At 35.1% G+C, this 24,658-nt stretch overlaps 2 protein-coding genes across 11 annotated transcripts in view; both read left to right on the forward strand.

Annotated features, from left to right (window-relative positions):
* Slip1 (SLo interacting protein 1) overlaps positions 1 to 12,188 on the forward strand; it is a 34,638-nt gene extending 22,450 nt beyond the window's left edge. Inside the window, exons 1-6 of one of the 6 annotated variants that reach the window (XM_017159611.3) lie at positions 2,614 to 2,767; positions 2,884 to 3,411; positions 5,353 to 5,670; positions 5,980 to 6,955; positions 9,522 to 9,673; positions 11,295 to 12,188. In XM_017159611.3, coding sequence (XP_017015100.2) covers positions 2,720 to 2,767; positions 2,884 to 3,411; positions 5,353 to 5,670; positions 5,980 to 6,955; positions 9,522 to 9,673; positions 11,295 to 11,618 — 2,346 coding nt within the window. In that variant the 5' untranslated portion in view covers positions 2,614 to 2,719 and the 3' untranslated portion in view covers positions 11,619 to 12,188. Of the gene's footprint in view, positions 1 to 2,613; positions 2,768 to 2,883; positions 3,412 to 5,352; positions 5,671 to 5,979; positions 6,956 to 9,521; positions 9,674 to 9,710; positions 9,789 to 11,294 lie in introns of those variants that run through there. The other 5 variants (XM_070218070.1, XM_070218072.1, XM_070218071.1 and 2 more) reach the window with 5 other exon arrangements.
* A 3,860-nt stretch (positions 12,189 to 16,048) lies between these two features.
* Positions 16,049 to 23,902, forward strand: LOC108061645 (RNA-binding protein MEX3B). 5 transcript variants are annotated; one of them, XM_070218075.1, is made up of 4 exons: positions 16,049 to 16,247; positions 16,977 to 17,736; positions 21,847 to 22,133; positions 22,500 to 23,902. In XM_070218075.1, the coding sequence occupies exons 2-4, from the start codon at positions 17,094 to 17,096 to the stop codon at positions 23,307 to 23,309; spliced, it is 1,740 nt and encodes a 579-aa protein (XP_070074176.1). In that variant the 5' UTR covers positions 16,049 to 16,247; positions 16,977 to 17,093; the 3' UTR covers positions 23,310 to 23,902. The 5 variants fall into 5 exon arrangements, with proteins under 5 accessions (XP_070074176.1, XP_017003411.1, XP_017003418.1 ...); XM_017147922.3 differs by having other exon boundaries at positions 16,051 to 16,247; positions 21,847 to 23,902; XM_017147929.3 differs by having other exon boundaries at positions 16,191 to 16,327; positions 21,847 to 23,902.
* Positions 23,903 to 24,658: the final 756 nt, after the last annotated feature.

A 24,658-nucleotide genomic window follows, 5' to 3' on the forward strand; every position in this document is an offset into this window, starting at 1 on the left:
GTAGATCCTGTTCACAAGGGCCGCCGCTACCGATAATAGTACTCTAGTATCGTCGACATAACAGCGCATTGTATTACTTCCCTGTTTAAGAGTTCGTTTTCTACATTGTGCAAGCGCAATATATATATCAAATAAAAGCACCTCTTAACGAGGTAAAAAACTAGTACTAGCACCTTCAACATACACATACAAAAGTTCTGATATTAACATATGTGACGAAAAATTATTACACTCGTAATAATATACACTTTCAAACATTTTCTGATTCGGCCCGCCGTAGCAAACCATTCCAGCCTTTTTCCCTTCACAGGCATTTTCTATTGCAGAAAAAGTGTATTTAATGACGAGTGTAATAATTTTTCGTCACAAATATTGATATCTGAACTTTTTTATGTTAAAGATGCGATCGTCACTAGTTTTTTTTACCTCGTTAAGAGTTGTTTTTTTTTGATATCAGAAGTTTTTGTTTGTTTACATTTGCTCTCATAGGAGCTAATAAATACATTTAAATTATATTTTGGGAAGAAGAAGACAATCTTCTTGTGGCTATAGCTTTTGAACGGAGCGTCGGATTTTATCATATGACCCCTCGTTCTACGATTTTCAATAGGAAAACAACTAAAACATTGCGTGGGGGCATTTATCCCCACCGACCCCAACAGCTCCAAAATTCGAAATTTTCACTTTTATACTTTCTTTGCTCTCTTTTCCAAGTTAATTGATTTTCTGAAAGTCTTGGTATGCAATCCTGTTAGTTTTTGCGATACCTTTCGATTGGTGTATCACTCATTATGATCGGACCATCACAGCAGATTTTCAATTCTGCGGCTATATATAGTAGTCGCCTTCGCACACTCTCCTTGTGCGCACCGTCAGTACATGGACTGCCGTCCATAGTGATAAGGAAGAAATATTCGTAGTTCCGGAATTCGGCCGATGTTGCAGAAATGGTTAAGGCAGTTTTATGATTAAATACAAAAGACAACTTTGAGAAAATGTAGCAACTTAAAACCCCCGAGACCGTTGAAAATTTTTTTGAATCGTTGAAACCGATACCTTTAGACTATACCCGGACACATACTTACAATGCTCCTATTTTCTTAAATAAATATTGGACCCAATTTGCTAAATATCTTACTATTCAGATCTTTCACGACAAAAGACATTTTAAGCATAATATTAGCAAATTAATAAGACTGATTTAAACGTCGATGATAAAGGTTAAACATCGATGTTTCCAAAATTTATAAAAACATCGATGCATTTTTCCACCGATGCTCTCCACCTCCACAAGATGCAGACAACGCTGTTTTTCAAAAAACATCGATGCTTTCCAAATTTTTATATATCCTTATATCCTCCCTCTTCTCATTGAGTCCATCCGTCTGAAGCGGTTGGGACTTTTGACAAATGTGAAATTCGTGTTCCCATAGAGTTTCCATCCACATCCAATAACAGCTGATCTGAAGACCAGTTGCTCATCTCAACATAAACGAAGAAGGGTTTCAACTCAGCAAAACTGTCTTAAATTTGCGTTATCCTAATCTTATTGAAGAAGAATATAATAAATAGCGTGAGATAATTGTTAAAAAACATATCAAAACTTTTATAACATATCCTTACATAGCTTACATTTTGGCCCACTCATAGCAACCTGCTTGCAAACGCTTTTCCGCTAACAACAAACTACAAATAATTCAACAATAGCCAAAAAACAAAATGCTTAAGCATTTGATTTGATTTGTTTTCGCAGTCATCGTTCCATTTTTCACAGTCAAGATGAAGAATTCAAAGTTGCACTGAAAAAACATCGCCTAACTATTGCAAAAAAGAGCACACCAAGTCCGTCAAAATTGGATGGCGGACTAGCTGGGAAATTTTCGGAACGGCAAAACCTTACGGATGATGGATGGAGCTCTGTGGGAAGACCCTATGAAATTATAAAAATAATTCTAAAATCTAAATGCAATTTGTATTATCCACCGTTTATAGGCTAAGCAGCGTCGCGCCTACACCACCAATACCAATCCCTATGGATTCAAGCAAAAAATTAAACATTATAATAACTATAATACGAACAAGAAAGGAAGGTAGCGGCCAGCCTTGCAGATCATTCTTATTAACTAACAAAAACATTAAATTTAGATTTACATGCGTATATGGTAAAATAATGTACATTTTAGCTGTTATCCAAATTTAGGTGTTTAAATTTATTCGAAGTTTTGAAATGTTAAAGAAAAGCTTTATCCCATAAAATAAGAAAATGTAATAAAAATCAAGAAAAATATAATTTTTTTCTATTAACTTCCGTTTTCTTTTCCGACAATTCCTATTGCAGCTATATGATAAAGTGATCCGATTTTTTAAAAATTCAATTAGAAATTCATAAATATTTAAAAAATAATATTCCCAAGAATAGAAGATAACATTTATGTGAGCAATAAGATATAGTAGTCCGATCCGGACGATTCCCTCTGCAAGTTTATATAAATGTAACAAATTACAAACCTTTTACGTCCCTTTTTCTTTGAACAGTGATGGCCGTAAAAACATCGATGTTCCAAAAAAACATCGATGTTTTGAAAAATGGGAAAAACATCGTTGCATCGATGTTTCCATCGATGTTTCTGCACCTCTACTCTACACTCCAAGTTATCGAAAAAATATGTATACAATTAAATGAATATACAATATGAGTTTTTGTTAATAAGTCAGCAATATGAATAATTGCATTCTCGAGGTGGAGTACGAATATGTTGTGTTAAAAGTAAGTTTACAATGTGAGAACACCTATAGTCTTACGGATGTTTTTAACATAAAAATAAAACTGTATAAGTATCGCCAGTCGTCTTCCCAAGCATTACAAAGGTCTTTGTTTTTCAGATAAACGGTTACGATATTAGCCACTTGCCAAGGTATGAAGCGGTTCAAAAGTTCCTTCAAGCTAAAGAAACCCTAGTAGTTGAACTGTGCAGACAAAAGCACAAGGCATTAGATTTAGGATTACGACAAGATGCCAAGGATAAACTATCAGATGGGGAGAAACCCATTCCAATCGCTTTACAATCAGACACAAGCGAACCAGATTCTTCTGCCTTAATTGAAAAGCCAGCCGAAGCAGCGTCTGCAGCCACTGCAAGTGCCTCTCAACAAGGAAATTTCCCTACGTCAATAACTCCTGCTCCTCTGGAAGTACCCGCAACGAACAGTCCCGTCGTTTTGACTCTACGTGCTTTAAGCCATGAAGAACGCTCGGGCAATTTGGCCGCATCGAAGGAAACACAAACTCAAACTTTCGACGACAGCGACGTTTTGAAGGACCACGACTTGGTTCAGACGATAGCCGACCACTTCATCGAGCAGGAACACCACTTGTTCGAGCAATGCCTTGAACCGGAAATCGATATTGAGGTAGTTTACCAATATATTATATATAAGAACACAGCTTTATTAGCTTAGGCCTAAATTCAATTCAAAACTTTAGTATCTGACTTATTTAAGGTCACCGAAATAGTTAATGGATTTGTGTATTTCCAGAGGCTGTTTCAGTTTTGGTACGACTACTTTGTTCAAGGTAGCTAAACGCAAAAACGCAGTATCAGTAACATCCCTGCAGGAAAAATGCGAACCAGTCTGAAAAACAACTAGTTATACAACTAATACAAAGCAACCAGAATCAGGGTCTAGAAAATTTGTAATAGTCGAAAAAATGAATAATACAAAACTAGCAAAAAAGCAACTTGTCTCGGACTGGTACCTTTCTCACAAAAAAAAAACTTAACAAATATTTAATTGGTAGAAGAAATAAAGTCCAGTTAAAAGACAACTGGAATTTAACTAGTTGCAATTGAAACACATATGATCCAAAAATATAGCCTAGGGTGTAAATGTCTTGGGAAATTTAACACAAAACCAATCAAACAATCTCGGTTCAATCCCCAGTCCTCGTAAATTATTTTTATACCCTTGCAGAGGGTATTATGATTTCTGTCAGAAGCTTGCAACGCAGTGAAGGAGACGTTTCCGACCCCATAAAGTATATATATTCTTGGTCAGCATCACTAGACGAGTCGATCTAGCCATGTCCGTCTGTCCGTCCGTCTGTCCGTCCGTTTCTACGCAAACTAGTCTCTCAGTTTTCAAGCTATCGGGATAAAACTTTCCCAAAAGTCTTCTTTCTATTGCAGGTAGTATATAAGTCGGAACGAGCCGGATCGGACAACTATATCATATAGCTCTCATAGGAACAATCGGGAAAAAAAATGTAAAAAAATTATATCTTTTGGTGTTTTTGAACCTATAACATCCTACTTTTGGAAATGTCATTTTTTATCTAATTCTGAATTTCGAATAAAATTTTTTTCAAAATCGGACGGCAAAATTAATGAGAAATAATAGGAAAATTAACATTTTTGCGATTTGTAAATTAATAGGAATTATCTGCAAGGGTATATAAGCTTCGGCTGGCCGAAGCTAGCTTCCTTTCTTGTTTTGTTTTTTGTTTGCTAGGTAATGATTTAGTTTTATTTTAAACTTAGTTTAATCTGTTCAATGAAATATATAGGTATGTGAAAAATCACTGTTTGAATTATGTCACACTAAAATTCATAAATCTTGTTAGGGCATTACAAAATGTGATGCGTGTATGGCTCTATCAGTTAGTGTGTCTACTAATCCAAAGGGATCAAGTCCTAGGAAGGGCGACTTGTCTCAGAAAAAGTAAGTTTGTTCTAATTCCATATAATTATCATATACAGTACAGATAATCATCAGAATTCCTCTAAGGACCGCGGCTATTAATTGGCTACTAATTAGGAGAGCGTCAAGTTAAGCACCGTTAAGTACTAGTGAAATCCGATAACTTGTGGATTAGAGTTACATTTTTAAGTTTTTTTGTGAAAATATTTGTTTTAGTGTGGTTTAACAGCTGTAAAAGTAAATTGGTTAACAGCAACTAGTGCAAAACTGGTAACAAATGCATATGAAAAATGAACCAGTTCGTTACAAGGGAATGGACATAACTTGAACTAGTTAACCTTCCTGTCCCAACTAGTATTTTACTGGTCCAAAACTGATTCCGTTTCCTGCTGGGTTACCAGTATATAAAAAACAGTTACATATTAATTATATAAATTACAAATCGGTAAATGGAATCATTTTTGTAGAACAAAATATCGAAAGATCAGGAAAGTCATACATTATGAGCATTTGTGTACATTGTACATGAATGAATTTTATAATAATTATTTCAAGATCCTTTGGGTCATTTGTTTAAAAGTTTAAATATAAAAGTCTGCCAGTGAGAGCACAATGTATTTTAATAACTAATTATTTAATGTTTTATATTTAAAGGAAGTAACGCTTATTAAAGCGGATCAAAATTCAAGCAACGATCAAATTGGCCTGATTGTTTGCTCCTCTGGATTTCAGTCGTCAAGTATCGAAACGAATAAAGGTGATATACTTTGCAATGATTCAGAGCACTGCGAGGATGTGTTTATCAGTGCTATACAACCGGAAAGTATAGCCCATCGAGATGGGCGCCTACGACAGGGTGATCAAATTCTTCGTATTAACGGTATGGATGTCAAAAACCAGGAGGAGGTAGAAACCCAGATAGCGGAGAGTAGCCCCGCGGTAACTCTTCTAGTTAGTCGAATTCTATACCCTGTAAGCTTGAGTTTGTCCTAACAAGTGCATAATTAAAATAACTTTTAAATACTCTCAACTGTTTGCCAAAGTCAGTATCTAAAGATACTGATACTGATACTGATACTGACACTGATACGGTCATTAAAGCCCTTATCAGACTCGTCTTTTTTAGCACCACCCAGAAATATTTATCGTAATTGGCTCCTTAAAATATAACTAAAAGTCAGTAGAAACGTTCAATATTAACCATTTTAATTAAGCACTGCAACATTGTTTCACTTGTTTATATTTAAACTAATTAAGATATTTTTTAACTGATTTTAATAGGAAGACGAGGATGACGAAGACATTAATTTTGAGTACGCAAATACATTTTTACCAGATGACTACACAAATGTAGTGGATAAATTGGATAAGGTCTTATTAAGTCACGTACAGTCGTTTGAAGAACTATCCAATGAAACCGGCGTGCATTCAGACAAATGTTATATTCCCTCGGAGGAACAGCATTCGTCCGATTCAAAAGATAAATCATCTTCCTTACCGAAAGAATTCAACGACCAATCAAGCAAGTTGTGTAGTAAAATAAAGCTTCGACCAGATGCAAGTTTCGACCACCGAAAAACGTTAAACCAATCAATAGGCGAAAATCAAGTTCACCTTCAATATGAGTACGACGAAAGTGAGCACATTTACGAGACCATTCCAGAAGATTCAGAGTCTGAGCCACTATACTGCTCCCCGTATCAAAGTTCAAACGACAAGACGTCATGTTCATCGGCAATACCAACGACCTCGTCTGAAGTATTAGAATCGACAATGCAGCAACAAACTCAGCGAGTCGCCCAGTGGTTGGGTTTAAAGCCGCAATATCCCAGAACTATTCACACTCTAGTTGGACGTCCCACGCCACTAAAATTAAACCAACAGCCAACTTGCAGTCGTGTTTTCACCTTACGCAGCACATTGACAAACACAAGCCGATCCAGCAGTAGTGGAGTCGCTTACAGTGCTTATGGACCAAATAATATTCTTAGTGGAAACGTGGCTATTGGCGAGGAGGTGGATAACTCTTCAAGTGCGTACAATACTGGTGGCTCAAACAATAGCGCCTCACCTCATCAAAATAATACAAATGCTGATGAAGATATCACGGCAAACCAGAAGGCAGAGAGCACGGTAATTGATGGACGAAGAGAAGCTTTGGACACAACAGCTGTAAGCAGTATGCTGCTGTTACCATTTGGCAAATCCGGTCGAATTGGTCTCTGTTCTTCCAATCTGCCAACAGCGTATGTCACGGGTAGGCAAATTAAGTTATTTAATTAATTTTGTAATAGCATGATATTAGTATTTGTATATATGTATACGGTCCAAACAATATTGTACGAGGTGTGCAATAATAAGGTCTTTAAACCATTCACTTTTTGATGTAGTTTGGCAGCCCTTTCTTTCTAAATGTCGTGGGTGCTAAGATTTCAGTGTATGTTGTACTCATATTTGTTGCTTTTTAAAAAGTTACTATTCTCCTATTTTTTTGTGCGTGTTCAGAACGTATTACGTTATTCTCTCAGTTTAAGCACGAACTAGACCTTTAATTATATTTATATTGATAAGCCGCAACAGGACGAATCTTTTGACACATTAGCTTAAAGCTAACATAGGAATCGCAAAATATTAAAGAAATTAAGGTGGAACGATATAATAGAATAATTCGTTGATCAGATGGGGCGACAGAAAGCCTGCCAAAATGTTTTTTTTTAATTTTTCAAATTCTGCAATAAAACTTTAAAAACAATTGAATTCTGCATACAAATAAAAGAATAACGGTCTGTGATGATTTGTTCTCCCACTACTGATAAGTTAATTTTTCCAAACCAAATTTTAGCTAATAAGCAAGAAAAAGGATTTTTATACTTCTTTGAAATAGTTTTGATAGCGCCTATAACCCTAAGTTGTATATGTAAAGATTAAAGAAAGATTAAAACTTTAAGAGTAACCAATTTTTAGCGGATTAAAAAAAAATGTTAAGTTCATAGATCAAATTTATATTTTTTCTTTCTTAGACATAAAGTAGTGTTCCACCCTAAATCCACGTTAAAAAATTTTTTAAGGTTATATATGCGCATCACTGCTGTTAGAATTTTCAACGCAATAAGTGGCTAGATTTGGGATGAAAATTGATACAAATGGCTAGAAATTATGTGATTTAAAATGGATAATTAATTATATTTCGGCTTTGGACCAATAAATGAATGTATTTAAGACAGGGAACGAAAATAACTGTTATTGTAAATTTTTCATACAAAAAAATCACGCACTTAGAAGGGTCCTAAAAATTTTTTAAATACACCACAATTTTTATTAGCCATTGTAGTTTACAAATCCGTAATGATTTTTATTTTTTGATTTTTATAATAAAACTCAAAAAATAACTTTTATTTTTTGATTTTTATGAATAACAGTTATTCCCTTGACATTTTTGAAAAAATGAAATAATTAAAAAAAAACATGATACCCGTGCTTTTTATAACTTACTAAAAATTTGTTAAAAAAGGCAACCGCGCATATTTTATACCTACATTATTTTTAAATTTTGTTTACCCACAAAATGGCCATAAATCAAGTTTGAGTTTTATTTTTGATCACGACGAACAACTGTTATTTGTCAACTTTTATTATAAAACTCAAAAAATAACAGTTATTCTTTGAGTTTTACTTTACAAATCAGAAAATAACTGTTAAAGTGTGATTTTTAAAATAAAACAGTTACGTTCCCTGATTTAAGACTTAAAAAACCGTTTTAATAAAAAAAAGTTACAAGTTTTGTAGAAAGTGGCTAGAAATGCCACTTAATGGCTAAACTAGCAGCAGTGATGCACATAGCTACAAACTCTGAAAAATTCTATAATCTATGACAGCTTAAAGAAATCATTTGCCGATTGAAAAATGTTAAATTGTTCAAAATTTAACTGAAATCATATGAATATAGAAACGAGATACAGCTATAAAATAAAGATGACCGATTTAAATATTTTTTTTTACAAATCAAGTTAAATTTAAAAATATTGGGAAACCTAGATCCCGATAAGTAATTTATTTATATTTATTTTTGATTAAAAACTATATTTTTTCTTTAAAAAAAAAATCACTTTAAATTCACCTATTGATGTTGTTTTTACATATTTAATTACGTTCTACAATATCTCATTAAAATACGGTCGCTATAGGGCTCCTCTGATTTAAGGCAGACTTTTTACGCACCCCATGGTGCCGCAGGTACACATATACTTATACCTTATAATTTCAGTCAAAAGTTTGCAACGCAGTAAAGGAGACGTTTTCGACCACAGTCTTGATCAGCATCAATAGCCGAGTCCATCTAGCCATGTCCGTCTGTCCGTATGTCCGTTTCTATGCGAACTAGTCTCTTAGTTTTAAAGCTATCGCGATAAAACTTTCCCAAAAGTCTTCTTTCTATTGCAGGTAGTACATATGTCGGAACTATATCTATGGCTCTCATAGGAATAATAAAAAAACAATAGAAAAAGCATTGTAACTTTGTAGAAAATAGGCGTTTTGATTTTTGACATTGTAAAAACAACATTTCAAGTAAGCATACCTGCAAGGGTATATAATCTCGGCTGGCCGAAGTTAACTTCCTTTCTTGTTTATAAATGCATTTTAATTATTATTCAAACATTACTAGAATTTGCATGCCTACTCTCAACTTCCTAACTTTTGATAGTTGCTGCGACTTCGACATTCATACGGACTTGACTAAATCGGGTTCAAGCAATAGCACCTGCACTTTTAGCAAGTTTTCGTTGCAATTATCGATAATTTATATAAATTTCATTTTGTTTCAGAGAGGCAAAGCAAGGCTAACCACGAAAGTGAATTTCAAGTTAAAAGCGATCTGAAAGTATTGGGAGTCAAACAAACTGAGGAATCATATAGCCATTGTCCACAGTTTAACGCGCCAAATTTGAGTAGCTACCACTTTGTAAGTAGCCAAGAGGTAAGTGCTATTGGGTCTAAAACTTTATTACCCCTAGAGAGGGAGCAAAACGGAGCTGTTGTCCAAAGCAGGTATTCCAAAGTCGATTTTGATTTTTTAATGCAAATTAACTTTTTAATTTAATAATAAAATTTAATAAATCTTAGACTAGTTTGTTTGACTGCCTGTCCAAATAAAATATGTCCTCTTCTTTTGTCGTAACCAATATTAATAATACCGTAAAGACTTTGTTTCCTGTCCGAAACTTTTATACTTTTACATTACGAAATACTTTTTTTCATGTATGATAACAGGGGGAAAAAAAGCATAGGCACGGAAAGCTTTTAATAAATAAAACGTTTTTTGTATGTGTCTGGTTGCTTTATATATTACATACTGTATGGTTAAAAAAATCTTATTATTTTCACTATTTTAGTTCAGCTACTGAAGCATTTAGGCTGTATGACTAGTTGAACCTACCTGCAGAAGTCATGAAAATTAATAATATTAATGTTAAGTAATTTGAGTATCCTTGGATAATTTTCCAGGACAATATCTATAATATGGACAAAAAGTAATTTTTTAAGTATATTTTGGTATTTTTTAAGTTGCTCTTAAAATGTTTTTTAATTTAAGGTAAAAGAAAAACCACCTTAAAATACGACGGAAAAAACTGTCGCGTGCGACATGTCGCGTGTGATAAAAAAAACTACTACATATTTTTAAACCAAACCAAATATTTAGGGCTAGTACTCAACCTAACAAAAACTAATCCAAAAAAAAATACTATTTTCAGTCAATTATTTGTTGAGGGTCCAGTAGAGTTATAGGGGATATTGTATCGTGGAAAAGTATGTAACAGCTAAAGGGAAGCGTTTCCGACCCCGTAAAGTATATATATTCTTGATCAAGGTCACTAGCCGAGTCGATCTAGCCATGTCCGCCTGTCCGTCTGTCTCTCTGTCTGTCCGTCTGTATGAACGCTGAGATCTCGGAAATTACAAAAGCTAGAAGGTTGAGATTTCCCACACGTATTCTTGGGCAGCGCAAGTTTATTTCAGCCGAGCACCACGCCCCTCTAACGCCTATAATCGCCCACTAAAGATCTTAAAATGTGTCTGGCGCCCACATCTTTAAAGATTTCCGAAAAGTATAAATGCAATTTTGTTGTGAATATTTATACCTATCGAAATGTCAAATCGGACCATTCATTAAAAAGTTATGCGCAATCAAAAAAACTTTATATATCCATCTGCCTCACACTCCCTTTAGCTGAGTGACGGGTATTAGATAGTCGGGACACCAACCCGACTATAGCGTTCTCTCTTGTTTTTTATATTGCTCGTTTTAAAATTATTTTACAAGACTAACAACAGATTATGTTAACGTACTTGAACTTAAGCAATTCCATTTCAAAAACTTCTACTGAGGTGTAAAGAAGCTTTAAGTCACCAAACTATAGAAATTAAGTAGACTTTTTGTTTAGGTTTTTTTACCTTTAGAACGACTTAAAATATATGAGAAAACAGTAACATATATCAAAATGCTACATTGAGCTCTTATGAAGTTAAGTTACACCGTGTTATCTTGTACTTGTATACGATTTTTATCAAATTGTATTTTATAAATCTATTTTCTATAGGTTGCAAACCGATGCCATGATTCCACGAGTTCAAAACCAAATTCTGCGTTGCTTAACGGCGAAAATGGTGAAGAAATACCAATGGTTTGGAAGGTTAAGCGTCGCCCAGATGGAACGCGATACATTGTAAAACGTCCAGTTCGTAATCGTCCCCAAGTTGCTATTCGGAAAAATATGCGTTGTAACGACCTTACGACAACGGAGGACGATACAGTATCTGAAGTAAAAATTGGTCGTTATTGGACAAAGGAAGAACGGAAGCGACACATTGAACGAGCTAGAGAGAGGCGACATCATCAGACGCAGCAGCAACAGCTTCAGTAACATTTTCCTCTTATATAACTTAAGTATTACATAGCTTTAACTAAAGATTTCGAAATATAAAAGTCTTTTCTAAATTTTTGAGTCGCTATCGCAAAATTTTAAAACTTGCTTTGTTGTCATGACTAGCGAAGCTTACAGAGATTATACGATTTGCTGTCTTAGGGTAGGTCCACGCTAGTGTATTATTAAGATTTGTAAAAATGTCCTAAACATGTGTGCTTAATCAAAATGTAGCTTTGATATTTTTTTTAGTTTCAATAAAACTTGTCCATGATTTAAGTTTCGACGATCTTTGGCAATTCACATGCAAATTATAAATGTGACATATTGTCAACATATATGTTTCGTTGTTAATTGTTCCTATAATAGTTATTTGTTAGAATAATCCCATCCATGCATACAGTCTTCGTTAATGCTGATGAATTATGTACAGCATATAAATACATATTACGTAATTTTAGGCAATATTTTGTGTTAGCTATAAAATAATAATGGGAGTATTTTCTAAGATTTTAAGAATAATATTGTTTATTTAAAATAAAAAGAACAAGTAACATTTTGTTTAAAATATTTCGGTCGTGTAACGGTTAGTTTATATTTATAAAATACTTTTACACCAAATCATAACAGTTACAAATCTTGATATGAATCCGTAAAATATTAATATGAGTACTTAAAAGATTGATATGTTTTTTTTCATATCAAATGGGACATCGAAAAGTCTTCGAAAAAAGAGTATGGCTGTGAATTCTCAATTTGTGAGTACTTATTATCGTATTAAATGCATTTCTTGAGGGATTCGCCGCGGTAGCACTGGCATTTTACGAAAAGCGAGAAACTAAAAAGTGAAAAATTTACTTTATGTTTCTTTAACTGCCATTTGTTTACTTTTTAGAAACTGGATTGCGATCTACGGGCTCTGCACAAGGGTCCAGAAAGTTCAATTTTTGGCCAAAAAAACTGTGATTTCATTCCTAGGTCAGTTAGAAGGATGCATTTTTTATGATATAGATAATCCAAATCAAAGTCGAAAAATTTTTCGTACTTTTCGGTTTGTTATTTAAAAAAAAATAACTAGAAGACGCACTCAATCTATTTTCATCCACGATAAAGCATGAGATAAAACAATATAAAAAAAAAATTAACATCACTATTTAATATTATGTCGCTTAAGATTTATGAATAGTTTAATAGTTTTCGGATCTAAACTACCATGATCGATTAGTGTACGTAAAAAGTAGATTTTAGATGTTATTCACAAATGTTCACTAAAACCTGAAGAAAAAGAAGTACGGCATACTTTTGGGCTCTCTTAGCAAAGCTTATCAAAATGGCTCGACTCCGATTTAAGCCTTCAATTAAAACTTTAATTACCGAAAGCTAATGCAAAACCGCATCGAGTCGGCGGTATACGCTTTTAGTAAATTGATCAACAAATTTTTGTTTGAAGGAATGAACTAATTTGGGGATGGTACTTAAAGGCACTCAAAAAAGCAAAGTACTCATTTGCTAAAAAAAGCCGTAAAAATCAACAAATACATTTATTTTACAAGTTTCGCGAAGAGTCGAACAGCTACATAAGCATCTTTGGCTCAAGTTCTTTTTTAATTTCCATCAATATTTAGTGAATTTCCCACTTTGAAAATACGGTAAAAGAAAACTACTTGCCCGAATTCTTTAAAACTATGGCATAAATTAGTTTAAAGTATTATGAAACGGATTTCAAAATAATATTGGTCATTATCTTAGAAAAAAAATGTATTTTTGGGCAAAAATCGGATCGGATGGTCCAATGTGCAATGGATAAATCCTTGCCTGGCTACAATTAATTAACTTAAATCTATTATTGAAAATTAAAAATAAACATTCTAAGGGCCGTTTTCTCGAGTGCCGGCTTACATTTCTCGAACAGATAAAGTCCCTGCTAAGGCATTTTGGCTTTCTTGAGCATCAATGTGAGAGCTAACTTTGACAGGGACTCGAAGTCCCTGCTAACCGTTTTCGGCTCGATAGCATGACAGCTGAAATTGCATTACCCCAAATGTTTGGAAAAATCACTAAAATATCAGAACATATAACATTTTTGGCGGGGATTTTTCTAGTGGGCATTGGGCCATTCAACACCAAAAACTTCATATAAAAATAAAGTCACAAAGTTTTGGTTGAAGTTTTTGGACAGCATTACTCATGCTCAAGAAATAATTAATTTTATATATTTCTTGAGCTATCCATCAATTCCGATAGCAACCTAGTTAAATCCTTAACTAAAATACTTTCTCAAAGGCAGAAGACTATTTACAATGACGAGAACTGTTACAATGGATTATATTACAGCGTACGGTTGACTTCGCTTGTGAAATACAAGTTAAAAAGTTTAATTTTAGCTTTGTGTATGCTTGAGCCAGTGTAGTATATAATCAGGTGCGTCCCAGAAAACACAAGTTTTTTCGGAGATTTGCTTTCAAAAACAACAAACAACTAAGAAACTCCCTTGCTTTCTTGTTTACTCAATCAAAAGCAACACAAAAACAATTGTCGGGTTCCCTCAAACCTGAATTTGATGCATTTAAATGTCAATTTTTTTCGTCATACATTTGGTTCAGTTTGTGAGTTTGAAAATATCTGCATCTGTATACTGAATACAAAGTTGAAACTCAATATTAATATATGTCACGGTGGAACCCGTCTATTACATCAATTCATTTTTAGATTGCCCTGCCATACCACATCTGACGACGTAGAAATCGAGATGGCAACGCTGCCAGAGCCGCTATTATTGTCTATCGATTTATATATATAAAATGAAATAATACTGGTTAATACGGCAATGAAATTCAATTTAATTTTAATATATAGAGAAATGGAGGACGACGTTGAGGCTGGAAACCATTTAGGTCCGTTTATGTCCATTTCAATCACATAATAGACATAATAGAACAGAAAAAGCACAAGTATATAAAAAAACATGTTTTCTTGAAATTTATTTAAAATTGCATTGGATGGAATTTCTTCAGGTCGTTACTTTTTAAAACGACGTTGCTTGGCAGCGCGCTGTGGTGTAAAAATCAGTTGGCAGCACCAAAACAGTTAGATCAGTGTTGGCAGATGAAAATTTTGCTTTCCCCTAAGAATCCAGTAAAACTCTTAGCCGAAACGCTTACAACTTTGTGAGAACTCGAACTTTTTCCATTTTCTTACGCTCTCTCTCTCTCTCTTACTCCCCAAAAAGTGGAGGACTAGCCGATACACGCTCCTTCAATCAACTATTTTTAGCACGACCGTTCGACGAAAATAATTGGTATGTTAGAATAAGTGAAAAGTATATTTTTGAGAGCCGGACGGTATAACAAATACCAAAACAAAGTTTAATCAAATTAAAAAGTTACGTTATGATTGCACTCAAGTATTTCGATACGTTTTGATTGCATTTCACGTATTTCGTTACGTTTTGATTGAACTTTACAAATTTCGTTACGTTTTGATTGCAAGGGTAGGGAAAAGGATGTATTGAAAAAAACTCTGCCGATCTTTGGATTGAAAAAATCTGTGAACTCGAATTTATTTTATTACACTTTTAGTGTTTTTCAAGCTGTTTACTGAGTTAAGCTTTAGCGCATCTCAGAGAACAAACAATTTAAAAACAATCAAGTTCTTCGTAACACTTTTTTGTTAATGCTGCTCGTCTCTGGAACCAGCTCCCATACTGTTCAAAATCAATAAATAGCGCCCAAAAATACAAGCTAAGCCTAACCACACACCTCATTACAAAATCAACCTAATTATAGCACACACTTTTAATTCAAGTAAAATTAGTTTTAGCTCAAAACAATTTGTAATTTAGAATAATACCATGCCATAACACAACGTGACTAGCACATTAAATTAAGAGTTTTATTACTTGTAGTGCTATAGTGCTAGGATGCAAAATAAAGAAAAAAAAATTTGGATACTAACATTTCCGAAAAAAACCCCAGGAATGAGTGACCAATTTTCTCGGTGAAAAGTTGTTCCCTTCCTGGTGGCTGGTCTGTTCATTTCTGGGTCTTCCACAGATCGCCTGCTCCTGATCCGTGATTATTCAATAAGGAATATTCTATAATTAATTCTAATTTTAACATCGCTCAAACCTAATTTCTATTTATTTTCAAACTCACTTCAATTATGTGACATACAAAAATTTCCACCAGCAGAACCGTCTGCGACCACTGATTTTGCCCTTTAATTATCCTTGCTGTTTTACAATTCCTTCTTCGCCAAAAACCACTCGAAATTTTCGGATTTGAGCCTCGGATCATTTGGGAGTTTTAAGGAACCAGTTCCATAATGGGCTCACTTGCACGACTCACGAGCCGCCGATGACCGGTTATCGAATAATTGCCTATCGTCATCTGGCCTAGTGTAAACAACTTCGTGGAATTTGCAATTTGTTTATTTTATTGTAGTTTTCGCACATAACACGTTTCCCAAAAATCGAGCCTAGTTTTACCAATTTGATAATTTAGTTCTTCGGTCGTCGGCCAGGTGTCGCTATAAATTTAGAATACATCGATGTTTGGCCATTATCATCGATGTTTCCACCTACGTGTTTCCACCTCTACTGATAGCCGGCTTGTAATTTGATTGAATTTGGTGCGCTAAATCAACAATAACAATCTTTTTTGTAAATTTAACTTGCGGTGGATAAGTTTACCTGGGGACGCTTCTACCCGGTGTGCATTTGTTTATGTTTCTCTGCCCTCGCATAAGTATACAAAAGGCGTGTCGAGCACTGCCGGAATGTGTACCTGGCTCTCCAAGTTTTCTAGTGTACACACGTAAATTTATTGGCACTTCTCCTGGGTGTTACTAATGGTTTTAGTTGTAAGGCATGCTTGTGCCACAGGATTCTGTTGTGCTAGCACGGTTGAACAGTAAACAAAAATACGGCATTCCATTTAAGATCGGCGCATAACTTACTATATGCATGTGTTCATAAATATATGTACGGTGTTGTGGTCGTGGGCCTCAGAGAGGGTAGAAGCAGAAAAGAAGTTACAAGGGGTGAGTGACACAAAAGTTGTAAGTTAGGGGTTGGTTATGAGCGCGGTATTCGGTATGTTCTGAGCGCTGGCATCGCGATTAACAGGACTCGGCGAGAGAGGAATACTTTAATTTGCTTATCAGAAACTCAGAAACTATTGCGTTAGAAAAGGTGTGTTAGGCGTAAATGTTATTAGGTGCCCAGAGACGCGACTATATACCAGGTGTAAATTCTTAAGTACGCTGAACAGGCTTGCCGTACAAACATGTGTAGATATCACTCCCATAAACATGCGTATGTATACCAAATGCACTTTCGGTCTCTTCTATATATTGCAGAAAATTTACAAAAGGAGGTACCAGTACCCGTGGTAGCAACATTTATAAATTGACTTTGGCCCGGAAAATGAGGACTAACGGAGGAGTCTTGTAGTTAAAAGTGAATAATGCACTGACATGTCTGCAGCACACATAAGCACTGAGTTCAGTGGGTTCAACAGAGTGAGTTCAAGTTCTGCGTCCAGTTCCATATCATCCTTCAACTTCTCATCGGCTTCCGTGTCACCGAGCTCCTCCTCATTGCGTGAAAGTGGTGCTGCACCGGTATTAATTTCGCTCCAAAAAAGGGCCAAGTGCGCTGTAGTGATGTCAGCCCAGGTCACACCGAAGATCCTGGCTAGCATTAATTCAAAGGAGTCGATTCACAAGTCAAACGCCGTACACCACCTCGATATGGCTGATCAAGGCAAGGTCAACGCCTCATCTCTGCCACTGTCGGATGATCCGCGAACACTGCAACTGGCGTTGGAACTATCGCTGGTCGGATTCAACGACAATCAAACTTGTTATGCGCCACCTGCTCAGCCTCTATCATTGCCCCTGACTGCACAAAGTGACTTCGAGATGGGTACCATCAACGGCATACCCCCGTTCTCCAAAACAGACACCACCCTGCCACTCACACCTGCACCAAGTTCCCTTCTGTTACCCACTGCCGGCACCGTCAGCTTAGAGGACCGATCAAAGAAGTCCCAGAACATGACCGAGTGTGTTCCAGTCCCCAGTTCTGAACATGTGGCCGAAATAGTGGGCAGACAGGGTGAGTATTATCGATAATAGGACGGATCTTAATACATGTTTTTTATATAGAGCACTGGAAACAAAAGTAGAAAAGTATAATAATTTTAGTCAGAAATTTGCATCGCAGTGAAGGAGGTATTACATATCTTATTATAGCTACTTCAACTGCCATATTTTCTGGCAGCGTCTCGATTGAGAAAATTTTAGAAAGTCGTCACAAATGATGAAAGCAGAACCTTTGTATATTGAAGGTGCGATCGTCACTAGTTTTTTTTACCTCGTTAAGAGGTGTTTTTGTTTGATATCAGAAGTTTTATATTTAGACCGCAGCTGTACGTGTACGGCTATTCTTTCCTTTCTTTCAACTTTAAGCCAGTATGGAAGCTAGCTTCGGCCAGCCGAAGCTTATATACCCTAGCAGATCTTTCCTATTAAATTGCAAATTACAAACTTTTAACTTTCTTATTTTTTTGCCACTAGTTGTTCTATTCTTCCTATAGCAGCTATCACATATCCCAGAATCGAAGAGAATACAATAAAAACCAACCAGTAGTTCTCCGTTTTTGATCAAATTAGATTCGAAATTCTGAATTAATAACAAAATGGTATTCACACGCATAGGAGGTTATATTTTAAAAACCACCTAAGATATAATTTTAATAAAAATTTGTGATCATTCCTATGGGAGCTATATGATATAGTTGCCTGAACCGGCTGGCTCGTTTCTGAGACATTGTGGGCGCTAGAGAGGGCGTGGCGCTCGGCTGAAATAAACTTGCGCTGCGTAGGAAGCCCAAGAATATGTGTGGGTATTCCCTACTTTCTAGCTTTTGTAGCGTGAGATCTCAGCGTTTATACGGACAGGCAGACGGACATACAACATATGTACATACAATATCGACTCGGCTTATGACTCTGATCAAGAATATATAGGGAAGAGGTCTGTAGGCTGGGACGGTCTGTAAGTTGAGACAGTCAATTTTCTCAAAATTTTTCCATTAAACAAAATTTTTTTTTTTTGTAATTCTTTTTAGTGACAAAACTTTTGGGGAAAACATTATAAGCCAGGCTCTAGCGAGATTTAAGCTGTGAGAGTCGTGTTCCATTTTTCACCAAAAAAGGTTTTTGCCAACTTTTTTCAAAATTCTTTTAAAAACTAATAACTTTAATTTAACTTAAGTTAACTTGGTAAGAGATTTAAAACTTTAGTATTTTAACTGTTAACAAATTAAAAAAAGAATCAGCTTAATTTGTCAGTCTGAAAAAAAGTTATTAATTTTTTTCCGATACGACCTATTTTGTGCAGGTTGGGACACTTTGAGCGTGTTAGTTGAGACACCCGTTTTGCATACAAAAAGGCCTTAGCCCGACAGAGGTCGCTTTCTGCCTAATACTATTCTTTAATATTAGGGGTAGGGGAGTGTAGGGTAAGGTGGCGAACGATTCGATTTTTTAATGTAATTTTTACAAAAATCAATATTTTTCAAAAGTGTAAAAGCAAAAAGTTGCTTACATCCACTGAGCATATTTCTGTGAAAGTACGATTAGAAATTCCAACGCAGCTAAATCCTACAGCGTTTGGCGTGAACCATTCTTTTTTTGCATTTTTAAAAATTGTAGGGTAATGTGACGAACGACTTGTCTTTTAATGTAACTTTACTAAAAATTAATATTTTTTAAAAATGTAAAAGCAGAAAGTTGCTTACATCTACTGAGCATATTTTTGTAAAAGTACGATTCCAAAATCCATCGGAGTTAGATCCCACAGCTTTTGGCGTGAGCCATCCTATTCAACTGACGGCACGACTAAAATCAATACAAAACTACAATAAAACTGCAGCACTTAATGTTTTCAGGTAATATTAGAGTTTTTTACACAAAATTAAAATTTGTGAATAAATAATATTTGTCGCCATACAATATAAAAGGTTCGTCACGATACCCTACAAGGTACACTTGGAGGAAAAACGGTGTCACTCTCAAACGGCGCAAACAAAAAAAAACCCCAAGTACCAAAAACTGTTAATTAAGATCTCATTTGTACGAGCATATATTTATCTGATTTTATTATTTACTCATCTTTGCTTTGGCACTGCTGAAACACAAATAAATTGAATAGGTTTGCTAGTTTGTGCACCACCTTACCACATTACCACACAAACAAATTAAGGGACTTCTTAATAATATTACTGTAACAACATTGTCGACACGATGAGAGGAGACGACTACATTTATTTGGAATTTTTAACGTGACGTCATATGTGAGATTCGACGAGTTCGTCACATTACCCTACTCGTCAAATTACCCTACACTCCCCTACCTAATGTTTGAAGTTTCATAAGTGAATGTCGAAATGACAGATTGAAAACAAAAGGTGTACCAACCTACAGACCTCTCCCCTACACTTTACACGCTTCCTTCTAGCTCTTACATACTTTTGCACGAATACAATATAGCCTTTTACTCTACGAGTAACGGGTATAAAAACAATCCGTCTGATGCTTAAATCACTTTTTACAAAATTTGATTGGAATTATTAGTTAGAGTATTCAATTGCGTTGCAAACGTTTGAAAAGTGTAAAAGTGTAAGCAGTTCCAACAACAATTTTCATACAAAATAGTTTGCTAGGCCTACAACACCCCAGCCTATGTATAAAAATCTGTTGTAGTTGTGTAGAAATAATGGTTTAAAATAGAGGTTTTCAATACTAAAAAGAGTACTAAGAAGTCGGGTTTAAGTCTATAATAAATTAATTTTGTTGCTTTACTTTTGGCGACCAATGTTTTTTTTCTTGGTAAATGGTATTGTTAAACGATGCAGATGCATCTATGTGCCATTATTTTCGGTATTTGTGATATTTAACTGATTGGCCAAACAATCAACTGAAGAACTCGCGACCTTACCAAATTTTTAGTGATACCAAATAAGAATGATTATAATACCAGTAATCAACTTTAATGTCCGTCCTTAGCCATTTAACGCCTAAGAAGTCGCGGACCTCTCATATAAACTAAAATGGGGGACATTTTCTTGTACATATGTCAGTTTTATTTAAGGCAAAGCCTGCCTTCCATTTCAATATCTTGCAACGATTTTTGAAAAATGTCGTTCACAATTTTCGTCTGGCATACTTTCAAATTTTACACTTTTGCAACGCAATTGAATACCCTAATTATTCGGCCTGTTCCCGTTTTCACTCGGAAGTGAATTTGTTAGCATTATCGGATTTCCCGCTAACAGTACTAAATTTCCCTTATTTGTTAGGGACATTTTATAATATTTCCCTTTGGTCCCTTTGCAGTTTTGAAAGGCTCCCGACAGAATGGTATTAAAAATCAGTGTGGGAATCATAGTATTGCAAACTGCAAGAGCATACAGAGATGCCAAAGTCAAACAAGAAAAGAAGCTACCTTCGGCCAGCCGAAGCTTATATACCCTTGCAGATCATTCCTATTAATTAACAAATCGCAAAAATGTTCAATTTTCTAATATTTCTCATTAATTTTCCGATCGTTCCTTTGGCAGCTATATGATATAGTCGTCCGATTTTGATCAAATTAAAATTGAAATTCGAAAATATTTAAAAAGAATCATATCCTAGAGTAGAAGATAATACAATAAAAACTAAAGAAGCTAGAATTTATTTCCTATTACTTTTCCATTAATTTTCCGATCGTTCCTATGGCAGCTATATGATATAGTAGTCAGATTTTTTAAATAATTAATTCGAAATTCAGAAATATTTAAAAAATAACATCCCCAAAAGTAGAAGGTAATATTTCAAAAAACACCGAAGCTAGAATTTTTTAAAGTTTTTTTTTTCCGATTGTTCCTATGGGAGCTATAAGATATAGTTGTCCGATCCGGTCGGCTCCGACATATGTACTTCCTGCTATAGAAAGAAGTCTTTTGCGAAAGTTTTGTCCCGATAGCTCAAAAACTGAGAGACTAGTTTGCGTAGAAACAGACAGACGGACAGACGGACGGACGGACGGACAGACGGACAGACGGACATGGCTAGATCGACTCGTCTTGTGACCGATTTTTGTTGGAAAAGATTTTTTTGACACCCAGGAATGTTCTTAAAAAATATATAATAATCGTAAATACAATTTTTTCGCTTTTAGGTTGCAAAATCAAAGCGTTGAGAGCCAAGACCAACACTTATATTAAAACACCAGTTCGAGGAGAGGAACCGGTGTTCGTTGTGACTGGTCGAAAGGAAGATGTAAACAAGGCCAAACGAGAAATACTTTCCGCTGCTGACCACTTTAGCCTAATACGGGCATCACGTAAGCCTATAAGTGACGGTCACAGCAGCGGAATTGTAGGAAATGCGAGTGGATCTGGTGGTGGTGCAGTGCCACGCATGCAATCAGGTCCCCCATGTATGCCTGGACAAGTCACCATACAGGTACGTGTACCTTACCGGGTAGTTGGTCTAGTTGTTGGGCCCAAAGGTGCTACAATTAAACACATTCAACAAGAGACTCAAACTTATATTGTGACACCGTCGCGCGAAAAAGAACCAATTTTTGAAGTTACTGGCTTGCCTGACAATGTAGACACTGCACGAAAGCAGATTGAAGCGCATATTGCCCTTCGAACTGGGACAGGATCTGGTAATGGAGATGCTAATACTATGCATTGTGGTGAATCGGTTGAGACGAATGAGTTCGCGAACCTGCCGACAATAAATTCATTAACACAAATACTAAATGATGATTTAAATTCAGAAATTTTGTCGTCTATATACAAAAATTCAATTCCATCTGCACAGGACTATGCAAGTACTACAATGAAGATTCTTGGGAACGGTAGCAATTCCGTGAAGCCCATGCATGGCCATCATAGTGGCAATTGCTTTCAAAAAACTGAGTTTTCTGATATGGAAATAGCAGCAACTATAACGCCAACAGGAATATCAGACAAACATCTTCCCGGAAATGAAGTTACCATGCCCATAGCCAAGGCTAATGTTGTATTCCGTAATACGCCTAGTAAAACATTATCCTTCTGTCCTCCCACATCTACATCAGCATCGATTCATTCGAACTCTAATGCAAATATATTAACGCGATCTTGTTCATCTGCTTCTTCAACAACTTCAACAAAGAGCACCAACAATAGCGCCAACACACCTCCAGAAATATTGAATATATGGAAAAATATAAGTGATTCAATTGACGTCGACGAGGGTATAGGGGATTCGCCCAGTATTTGGAACCAACAGGCAAATATTATACCCACAGCACACTGCTCACCGACAATCTCAATCAGTCCTACGGACTCGCTTTTGGGCTTGGGTGAGCATTCTGCAAGTCAAAAAAATATGCACCATACTAAAGATCCGACTATATGTAACAATCAGCAAAAGACTCAAGCCATTCAATTACAACCTAATCCTGAAAAATTTATGATTCACCGCGAATGTTTTGTTTGTAATGAAAATGATGTAACCACTGCTTTGGTTCCATGTGGACACAATATGTTTTGCATGGAATGCGCAAATCAAATCTGCATTTCTATGGAAGCAGTTTGTCCGGTTTGCAATTCGATTGTTTACCACGCAATGCGCATTTTAGGATAATTTGTATTATATTAATTTTTTAACTTAGTTGTTTTTAACTTTAGATTTGTTAGTTTTATAATTAATTATTCAGTAATCGTGGCTTCCGTGAAGTTTATATTGTTTGGAATTTTAAAATTGCGATTTAAAAAATTTTTTTTTAATGCATACCATTCTTTAAAAAAGATTTTAAAATGGCGTCTATCAGATCATTTATGCTGGTGCGTCGTACAGTTTTGGAACTTTAAAATGTAAAAAACAATTTCCGTTACCTTTTTTTAAAAGTAAACAAATGATTTCTTTTAAGTTTCCTTAAATTAAAATTTTTGTTTTTTGATGTTTTTTTTTTTGATTATTGGTTTCGATTAAAAATGTAACCACCTATGATCTCAAATATGTGTTTTTTTTTTAGCCAGGAATAAACAAGATTCGAACTAAAATATGTTTGAAATATTTTTGAAACGACCCTATGTCATTTCTAATTGTATTTGGCTCTTTAGATCCGAGTAACTACTACACTTTTATAAAATAGTTTAATCTGGAATCTAAGAATATTATTTATGTTATTTTAAAATACAAAACATTTATCGAAAGCATAAGAAAGTAGTTAAACTGTTGTTCACATTTTTTCCCCTCATATTTTGTTGAAGTTTTTGTCTCAATCTTTTTTTTTGCCCATTATTTATTTATATCGGTTTCTATGCCAAACTATTATGTTTTAATACCTCCCTGCAGAAAAAATGCGAACTAGAATAATACAAAAGTAATTGTTCAACATGTTAACAAAAACCAGAGGAAACGCTTTAGTCGAGTCCTTCGACTATCAGATACCCGTTACTCAGTTATAGGAAGTGCGAAAGAGATGGACATATGAAAGCAGCAAAGCGACAACTTGCCCTCCTTAAATTCCTTTATTTGCTCATAACTTTTTAATGAATGGTCCGATTTAAAAAAATTCTTCTACATTTGGATAAACGCAATACAATTGAATTTATACATTTCCGAAATCTTAATGATGTGGGCGCCATACCAATTAGAGTCTTGCATGAGTGTACTTGAATCAACAAACAAGTCAATTTTTAATTTCAGTTAACTTGGATCGCTTTTTTCATTTGATTTTTTTTATAAGGCAAAACAAGTGATTTAATATAAAAGGAATAGATATAAAATAATTTAGAATCACCGAAATAATTTGCTTAGTAATTTTATCACTCCCCCTCACTTTTATTCTGTGCTTGTAACACTTGTTTTTCCTTACAAGTGATTAAATAAAACAAGTGATCCAAGTTAACACACTTGAACTCACTCTATTTTCAAAAAATTGACTTCTTTGTCAATTCAAGTGTACTTACGCAGGACTCTAATACACA

This window comes from Drosophila takahashii, chromosome 4, assembly GCF_030179915.1.
Source record: "Drosophila takahashii strain IR98-3 E-12201 chromosome 4, DtakHiC1v2, whole genome shotgun sequence".
Taxonomy (NCBI): domain Eukaryota; kingdom Metazoa; phylum Arthropoda; class Insecta; order Diptera; family Drosophilidae; genus Drosophila; species Drosophila takahashii.

Coding starts and splice junctions, on each gene's coding strand:
- LOC108061645 (XM_017147922.3), top strand. CDS start 17,094: ATGTCTGCAGCACACATAAGCACTGAGTTCAGTGGGTTCAACAGAGTG. Junction 17,737..21,846: donor CGAAATAGTGGGCAGACAGG/GTGAGTATTATC, acceptor TTTCGCTTTTAG/GTTGCAAAATCAAAGCGTTG.